Below are 9,888 nucleotides of genomic sequence, written 5' to 3' on the forward strand. Positions count from 1 at the left end.
TCTCAAACGACTGAAGCCTCACATCTTTGATGGGTTATGGTTTTTAACAATGTTACAGTATTTTGGTCTATTTTATGTACATAAAATACAATCATGTGTCATAATTCAGAGTTTGTTATCTAATTGCACTTACTGGACCAGCAATTAAAGTTTATTTTAAAGTGTTCTATTTCTCACTAACTCAGTTGGACATGCCAGCCATGTCAATCAAGTAATATCAGACAATAATATATTAAAACAATACCCATTGAAATACTGTCCTGGTGCTGCATCATTCATTCAGACACACACACACACCGTCTCTCTTCCATTATCAACTAATAATTCTTCAAAAGGCTTAATTCTTCAAAAGGCACAGAAGAAAGAAGAGGACAGGGAAAGGAAGCATGGGTCAGAAAGGGATAAAAGGACTTTAGGCTGATACCGGAGCTGGATCTGTTCCAATGGAGACTAAAGTCTTGCGTCAGGTAAAGTGTGGAGCATCTGGGGAGGGATTTTCCCCGCTACAGGGAGAGATGAAAAGCAAAAGACTATTGTGAGACTATTTTAAAGGCTGCATGCTAAATGTCACCAGAAATGTTATCAGAAAAAACTAAAACAGTTTTATCAAAATATCGCAACTTACAGAGCATGTCTCCAATTCTTCTGACGGCTTCTTTGTTCACTCTGTATTCGTTCTGCCCAGACCTGGCGATGAGGAAACGGGTAGAACAATCTTTAACGAGTTGTAATTGAGGTGTCGCAAATATACCAACAACAATGAGCTTAAAAGCAAACAGATTTGCCGGTGGGGTTAATCTTGTTACTCACGGCCTCGACTTTGTCACAGCGTCCAGCCGCCGCAGAGCCAACAAAACGTTCTTTTGCGTGTCGGATGAGAGGGCCTCATAGGTGTGAAGCTCACCTGTGAAAACACATGAGCATAAAACGAGGGCTGGGGAGGAATGATAGAATGATAGAATGATAAAGTGGATGTGATTCTAGAGGCCGGGGTGTAATTCACGCTTTCACCTGAGAGGATGAGCTTTGTAGCAAAGTTTCGCACAGCGGGCAGGACCCGTTGCTCTTGGAACACGTGCTCTCCATTTTCACAGAGGTACCTGAACATCACCTAGACATAAAAACACACTTGGTCAAATAGAAGAATGTAAAATCGCCTGTTCAGAATACAAAATAGTTATTACAGTTAGAGCCTTAGAAAGTAGTATTAGTAGTTTATTCATTAAAAACAATCATTTAAAAACAGATCATTGTACACTCATTCAACCACAGATAGTGACCGAAAAGGCTTAGGCCTAAGCAGAAGCTTATTAGTGCCTATTCTATATCTTTATCAGTTAAATCTAGCCACCATAGAAAAGGTGACTCCAGTCGCCCTCTGCAGGGATGAGATTGAATCCTAACCCATTCATTCTTTTAGACCAGGAAAAAAACTGAAGCACCTATTTGTTTATCAATTAGTTTTTTGACTTTAAGTACTGAAATTGAATTATACTTTGTCTACGAAATACTGAAATCAGCTTAATAATAAGTAAGTAAAAAAAAAAGTGTTTTCAAATGTGTGATGTGATTACTGACAGGAAATGTTCATTTGAACTTTAGAAGGAGAAATCTGGCCTCTAGGTGCTGACTGAACCACAAGATAACAACAGCATTTGTTGAAACGAACCGTGCACTTCTCACAATCAGTGGAGGTAAAAAGTCAAAAGGACCTGATAAGAGTCTATGAAGGGTTGTAGAAGTGCCCGCAGGAAGGACAACACCTCAAGCCCCGCCTCTGACACGGTCACTTCCTGTTGACTGACGTGGACTGCTCCACACTTCTTCAGGAGTAAACACGCCTCCTCGAAGTCCTGATTAATGGAACAAACACATATCAACAGACACATGAGCACATGATCAGTCCAAAAATACTTTTTTGAAACTCAATTTCCTTTTTACCATTTTTTAAGGCTACAAAATGACTGCTGATGTTGCCTACATACTTGCAAATGCACACTCATCTTCCTTATAATTTGACTTTAAACATTAGGGCCTGGACATGCCCAATTTGTCAGATGCACTTCATCACGAAGATTTCTTGCATAATAAAACCGAACAGCAATGCCCCTTTTGTGATCTTTGTCTGGAGATGCTGGCAAGACGGCCAGCCCTAAAAGATGGTGCTTGTTACCTGGGACGACTCTTCTGTGATGAAGATGAATTCGTGGGAGAAGACGTCCTGAAGGAAGCGGAAGACGGTGAAAAGCTCGTCTGTGAACAGAAACAGCAGATCACAATGAAGCCAGAGCAACATACAATCACATACCAAAAAAATCTTGCAAAGTTTGAACCCCTCACCTCTTTGTGTGGTCTTTGCGACTTGAATGGCTGTCGCGAGCATGGCAGGGCGCGCAAAAACGTGCACGCACTGATTCCGATAGGAGGCCAGCATCAGCACTGGCGCCGCCACCCTGAGCGCACCCTCCTCTGGGCTGACTGGACTTTTCCTTGCAGGCTCTTGGTCCAGCACAAGGTAAAGACGCTCCGCCTTAAGGTGAACCATGGATCTATGGAGGGCCACGGTGGACGACATCACGTCACAGTCAGGGACTTGTCCTGCGGGGGAAAAACAGTCTCCACATTATCACTGTGCAAGGAGGATATTTTGGGAGTTCAAGAGGGTTGGATCAGCCTGGGAATAGATTGGAACATATGTGTGCAAGAAACACCAGACCTGTAAAGTGAGACAGGTCGGTTGGGGTTCTCTTAGGAGATCTTCGGTGGATTAATGAACTGTAAGTAACTTATCCTAAGTGAATCTGAATGCCTGTGCCAACTCACATCGGTCTAATCTGTCTGATCTACCTCACAGCGAGCGGGGTCGGAAGAGCCTTGAGTGTTCCAAAGTGAGACACTGCTGGTTTTAACTGGAGTGAATCCACTCGCTTACTGTTTGGCTGTATTGCAAGATTCAAACGCCACCTAGTGGTCATTTAAGGGATGTAAAAAATATATAAAAAAATGTAATTAATGGAAAGGACGGAGAGAGCACTTCTCCCAATTATGTGCTACAGCTTTACTCTAAAAACGTACTATGTAAGGTTTAAAATATATTAGTTATTTTATTTCATTTAATAACATTTTATTCACAATAACCATTTCACTGTGACTAGACTAGACTTCTTCTCTAAAAACTATTTTGAGTCTCTACTGTCATTCGCACCAGAATCACGCGGGCACAAAGTGACTTGAAATCTGAAAATGCATTACTAGTCACAAATAGAAACAAAAACACGCTAGTTATTTAGGCATGGCATTGTTACATAGTTATGTAGTACAGCTTTAAACTAAAAAATATATATAATAACATTTCCAGCAAATTTATAAAATCCCTCCATCTTGTCACCCACCAGGCCAGTTGAGACGAGCGCCAAAGTCCAGTGCCAGTTTGCGGAGCCATAGGGTCTTGTTGGTGAGCTGTTGCCAGGGCAGGCCCTCCTCTGTTAGGACCGTGGCAGGGGCCTGAAGCAGCAGGCAAGCCATCAGAGACCAAGGGCTAATCAGAGAGCCATCCTCTTGGATCCGAACCATCAGATGAGCCAGCCAGCTCACACAGGCCTGAGCCTCCGCGCTGGGCTCCTGAGGAAGATCTCTGTCAATAGATGGAAAAGGGATAGAGAGAGAGAGAGAGAGAGAGAGAGAGAGAGAGAGAGAGAGAGAGAGAGAGAGAGAGAGAGAGAGAGAGAGAGAGAGAGAGAGGGTGAGGGGTGATCAGGGGGACTGGAGGGGGGACACAGTCAGCCATAAAGGCGATGTTGCCTTTATCAGATTAGAGAATAGATGAGTACAGTGCTGTAGCTGCTACTGAGGATGCAATGTGTCTGGAAAGTTGGAGGGTTTATAACAAAATAGAGGAATTTACATTGTACAATTGTAAAACGTACAACTATATTTTAAGGCCACATTTGAGAGGCAATAAATGGAATGATAGTGAAAAAATATGCTTCGCCAGAACTACAGATTACTACAACTACTGATTAACCCTAAGAGCTACAGAAAACACAACTTAAAGGTGGAGTCAGCAATTCTGGATAATGCTTGTTGTCAATATCACTTTTTGTCAAAATCAGTGGATATGTAAACATGATCTGCTTCCTGTCCGTTCTGTGTGTGCCGATACATAGCTTAGGCTCCGTAAACGGGTATGTAAGCAATGGGGCTCACTGTAGCTAGCCACATGCCCGTTTACAAAGCCTAGGTTATGTTTTTTTTTACTGGATTTTTTTCTCCAGCGCACACAGAATAAGTACAGGATCATGAGGAGATATTCACTGATTTTGACAAAAAAGGGATTTTGACAAGAAGCATATGCATATGCCAGAAACAATGACCCCACCTTTAGCAGATAAATAAATAATAATAACCTGTGGTGGCTATTGGGTCGGGGAATGTGAATGCCTATAGCCCTGAATGACACATATGTAGAATGAAATTATTTCATGTCCTATAATTATAGATTTTTTTCCCTTTTTTCTACCTAGGTATGAGGTTGAACCGGCAGCGGTCTATCCTGCCCTGACACAGCTGTCGGACTGACAGGGGACGGCCGAAGTTCACGTGCATGCTGCCGTAATCCTCCTGGAGCACCTTGGTCGCCTTCAGCAGAGCCTGCAGAGTTTAAAGCAAAACCACCAGCAGGAAATAATCAGCTTTATTCATACATAAACCTCTCCGAACTTTAATAATGAGTTGGCGAGGCTAGAAACAAAAAGGCTATTGTTTGCAAATACAATTTCCCCTTCTTATAGATAGTGAGGTTCGTCCGAAAACTTAATTAACCTTCATTAGAAAGCAATTTACATCTCAGTTAAGTTCTAGAGTGAGTTGTATAGAGGTGCATGAGATGTGCACAGGACGTACTGTGGTGCTTTCCTTGGGCTTGGGGACGCCCAGTAACTCGTGTGCCAGCAGCGATTCCTCCAGCACCCGCTCGTAGCTGATACTGATGGGGACCAGCGTGATGTCATACACCTCACCTTTAAAGAAGGGCTCCAGCACCATGTGCATCATACCTGCAGATATACGTAGATACAATATAACAACCTGAATATAACGTAGTACACTGAGATCATTTACTAAACTGGGACGCACAACAGCAATATGCAAACCTGGCTCCTACCTAACTTTGGCACCTGAGACTTCAGCGTGCGACTCCTCAGGCCTTCCACATAAAACTCCAACGGAGCAATCCCTGTCTACAGAAAAGAAGCATAAAACAAGTTGGGAGAACTCTTCACAGACGGTCAAATACAGCAGCTGGAAGGCCGTTTCTGAGATGGGAATGTGACAGTGTAAGCTTGGTACTGTGGCTGGTGCAGCAGATTATTGTGTTTTACCCTGACAATGGTTTTGACATATTCTGACAACACCGCCCAGTACAGTTTGTCAGAGCCAATGGCGCGTCGGATAAAGAAAGCCCCGGAGCGACGCAGTATCTCTCCGACCATCTTCATCCCCGCAAGAGCTTCACAGTGGGAGAAGAAAGATAAGTTGTAACATTTGCAGGCAAAGAAATACCAAGTCTAATAGAAACCTGTATAGGAGAGTACGCCATGTTTGTTGTTCAATTGATTTTATCAGTGTATTTTATGTGTGTATCTTCATAAAAAAACATATAGGCTATAAATAAAAAGCATTTAAAGGAGCTGTAAGCGGAATGGTTCTTTTAGCTAACTTCCTGTCAGTTACTGCAGTTAGCAGTCCCCTCGCTCGTCCCTACGTCACCACATTAATGCACTGCGGTCTTTGAGCAGCAAGTTATCTAGCATCATCTCAGATCCATAAGTGTGATAAAACATGATAAAAACCATCAAAACAGACATTGGGAAGGATTTTTACCTGCTCCGCCATTGTAGGCGCATAAACATTCACCCATGTGTCGCTCTGGCGTGCTCCGGCAGTGAGACCATGAGTGAGACGGGTGCGGACGGGTGTCGGTTTGTAGCGTTCTCTCTTGTGATTGGATAACATTTCGGGATACTACATAAAGTTCAATTGCTTATTACATGCAGAGCAGCTGACTAAGAGATTGGCTTTATGAGACGCGCACATCGTGTAAGTGATTACTGTATGAATAAAGAGCGATTTAACACTTATATTAATATAAATAAACCGCTTACTTCACCTTTAAAATAAAAAATAAAAAGTCAAGAGAAGTTTTATATCAACTGCTACAATAACAGTATATCTATATCTTATCTGTAGTATTCTGTCGATTTGATCGTAATAGATACTTGCGAATTCCTGCAGCAATAACAGGCAAGGGGATGTCGTAGGTGAACAGGATGTAGGAGATAATCAAGAAGTCCATGTAACTCCTGTGATTGGGCATCAGGATCACAGGATGTCCCTGAACTGCTCGCTGGAGCTGCAGGGGGGGGGGGGAACAGAAAGAGGAAAGAAGTCTCAGGAGCCAAACAGAGAATTCAAAGTCTCTTTGTATAGAAGTTTTAAGAAGCAAGGCTTTTTAAGAAGCAAACTTCTTAAGTGTTTTTTTTCTCAGCAGGTGAAAAGCAGGCTGTTATTAATTGCATCAGACCTCATAAAACCACAACCTGTCTCTATAACACTCTTTGTTTTCTTTTTTCGTTTTACTATTTTTTGTACAGATGAATCCAAATAGGTATTAAATGCTAATTAGTGAGCGCAGATGCATTGGTAGCCTGATTTTTTTTAAGTTTGGAGGGAAACTACACCTTTAAAAATGTGTTTTAAACTTGCAAGACCCAGGGATCTATGGTGTGTGTGTACATGAAATAATAGTCTAACAATTCCTTTGAAGCTGCACACTGTGGTGGAGTGGTGTATACATATAGTAATGTGCTGTTGTTCTGAGTAAAGTACTGATGATGAGTGATATATGGTCCTGACCGTGTTGAGTCCCTCCATGTTGACATTGACACTGGTGTAGAGTCTCTTCAACACCTTGCTGAGTGTGTAGCCCATCAGCCTGATAAAACCCAGCTGCAGGTTCTGAGACATCTCCTCCATTAGCCCACGAGCATCCTCCCTCACCTCCTCCACCGACTGCCCCGTCTCCTTGGCGATCTGAAGAAGGGAAAAGAAGAGCAAGAGAGTGATTGCTCTTAATACTTTATTTATGGATTTATTTTGTATGCACAACAAACACTGAAAACAAGGAAGACAAAAATAAAAGATAAAATAAAATAAACAACAAACATGGCGTACTCCACCGTACAAGTTTCTATTTCAAATGTCAAACTGAAAATAAAAGGCAATTGAGGTGTCATGAAGGTCCCTTCAGCACTGTTATATAGTCAAGGAAAGGCTGCCACATTTGTTTAAACTTCTCTGCTTTCCCTGAAATCTCATATCGAATTGTATCCATATATAAAGTACTGGAGATCTCTATGAGCCAGATGTCAAAACAGGGAGCTATCTCTTTGTTTCAAACCTTCAGAATCATTCTTTTTTCGCAATCACCATCCTATAAATACTGGATCAACATAGCTTTTCCAATGACGTTAAGTCTCTAGTTGTCTTGACCAGCTTAGAATGGCCGTTTCTGGGTTGGAGGCAAAACGAAATACACCGCATCCCACTCCCATTCATCACCTCCTTGGCGATGTAGCGTAGGTACTGGGACTCTAGAACGGCTTTGTTGAGGTCGCCCGCGGAGACGGACGTGGCTCTTTCTCCTTCGTAAGGCCGGGGGCTGAAAGTCCGGAGAGAATGGCCCAGATCACCACTGCGCCTTAATTCCTCCATCATATCCACAAACTCCTCGTCGTCTCCTCGCAGGCCCGCTCCGCCCCAATCCCTGTACTGGAGCAGGAGATGGTGGAAAAGGCTTTAGTTAGAAGTTAAATGTGCAATATGCATTGTCAAGGGATTTGTTTACATGTGTAGAGCCTGCAGTGAGCTTACAAAACAAATTCACTCTACATGTAATTCTGACTATTGAATAATAATATCTAAGTAAATCATTTTGAGGAACCCTGGAATCAAACCAAAGACGACTAGAATATGGTTGTTAACAAAACAGTGGGCCTTGCTGCTGTAAATAACAACAGTGATGCAGTAACTTTTCAGGAAGCTTTCTAACTTCAAATAGTGTGCCAGGGATCCAATTTTTCTGTGAGGAGAGTTTGTTTATTCAGTTATGGAGAATATACCTAATAAAGCGAGTCTTCTTTTAGTGAATGTCAAAAAATGTGATCACAGAAGTTCTTGGTATAGCACATGTATAAAGAGAGACACTTGAGTAAGACTTGAGTAAGACTTCAAACCCATCTTTTAAAAAGAAAGGTCCCTCCCTCGCCATGCAGGTACCAACACACATCCAGTATAGGCAAAACAAAGAGACAACAGTGAAAAAAATAAAAAACTATGTAGGTCAAAGCGTCCCCCTATGTCAATGCAAAAGGCTCTGCCTCAGCATGATATCTGAGGAGCAGGCGCCTGCAGCCCACTCAAAGAGATAACCTTGAGGGTTCACAGATGAGCAAATGTGTCTCTGCATCAGTGATTCTAACATGCCAGTCATCTGGAAAATAAATGTTCCAGTAGCCTAGCCTATATTTGAAATAAAATAGAATATAGCCTACAATGCAGAAATGTAGTCTACAAACATGGCTGATGTAGCCTCCTACAGGGTGTGGGTGACTCAGAAACAGCACCACACTGACTCTGCGTTCCTTTTTCTGTGTTTATGGTGGCAACTTATTAGACTTTAATAATAGCCCAATGAATATGTTTCTAAGTAGGTCAAAGTTTCATCAGTTATTGTTCAGCTCGGCTTAGCATACAGCTCACCAACAGCCTCAGCTTGAGCCAAAGCAAACACGTCCACAGTGCACTTTGCACTTATTACTTATTTATGGTCAGTCAGTGTTAACTTTAAAAGCGCTCGTGAGCGACCGAGCGGGTCGGGTACGATTCCAAATCAAAAACATTTTGAGTGGCACTGACAGGGGGAGGGAGGGTCTCTGGTCTTACCGTGTTTGTCATTCTTCACAGGGATACCTCCTCCTCGCATGTAGAATGTTGTTCTTTTCCGTCGACCTTTGTCTCCCGTAGCCTACTTGGAGGCGTGCTTCGATACACAGTGTGTGTAGCCTAGTTTTACAGTGCAGCATCCCCAGGGGAGGCCCAGACCAATGGGGTCGCTAGGTTTAGGAAACTCCTCCCGCACATTTGAAACGCGCCGTAGTTTGCTCCTCTCTCATGATACCCCACTTGCCCTCCCCTTGCTGATTTATCTTACTTCTCTTTCTGACAATAAGTTAATAATAAGTGTATTATTAATTTAGTAGGCTACATGCATTTAGCATGCCATTTAATTGCAGTTTGTCTATTTAATCACATGTATTGCAATTGATTTGGTTATTTGCTCACTAATTGTGAAAAAGTAAAAAAAAGGTAGCCTAAGACTATTGGCCTACTAACAGATGTTCTAGACTAGGCCAATTGCACAATGGGTATTTTAACCTAAAGATTGAGGGCCCACCTTAGCTAGCAAGTTGCTCGTTTACAGTGCCTAGGCAGTGTTAAACACTTGTTTTTTTCCCAGTAGGCTACAAACACAGTAGGGGACAGACAGGTATCAGATCATGGGATATTCACTGATTTTGACAAAAAAGCTAGCATTATCCAGAATCACTGACTCCACCTAAATCGAGATTTGAGTGCAACACTGTTGTATTTTCTCGATCGAAGGTGGATCTTAGTACTTCTTCCAATATTGTATCCGGATGAATGTGATTGGAGTAAGAGGAAGTGAATACAGGATTCAATCAACAGACTCACACTCACTGGCAATTTGTTTTATTATTTCTTGAGTTGGATTAGGCCTACACCAATTTATTTAACAGTGAACTGGTCAAA

At 42.2% G+C, this 9,888-nt stretch overlaps 1 protein-coding gene across 1 annotated transcript; it reads right to left on the minus strand.

Moving 5' to 3' along the window:
* Positions 1-365: 365 nt before the first annotated feature.
* On the minus strand, positions 366-9,120 carry gnpat2 (glyceronephosphate O-acyltransferase 2). The gene is made up of 16 exons (XM_080047937.1): positions 9,001-9,120; positions 7,618-7,827; positions 6,913-7,089; positions 6,276-6,409; positions 5,379-5,502; positions 5,162-5,237; positions 4,903-5,054; positions 4,520-4,650; positions 3,393-3,634; positions 2,341-2,598; positions 2,174-2,253; positions 1,713-1,853; positions 1,012-1,111; positions 811-904; positions 626-687; positions 366-503 (listed from the first exon to the last, which is right to left on the minus strand). Exons 1-16 carry the CDS (start codon positions 9,010-9,012, stop codon positions 451-453), a joined length of 2,046 nt encoding a protein of 681 aa, XP_079904063.1. The 5' UTR covers positions 9,013-9,120; the 3' UTR covers positions 366-450.
* Positions 9,121-9,888: the final 768 nt, after the last annotated feature.

Source organism: Ammodytes marinus (genome assembly GCF_949987685.1).
Source record: "Ammodytes marinus genome assembly, chromosome: 19".
NCBI lineage: Eukaryota > Metazoa > Chordata > Actinopteri > Uranoscopiformes > Ammodytidae > Ammodytes > Ammodytes marinus.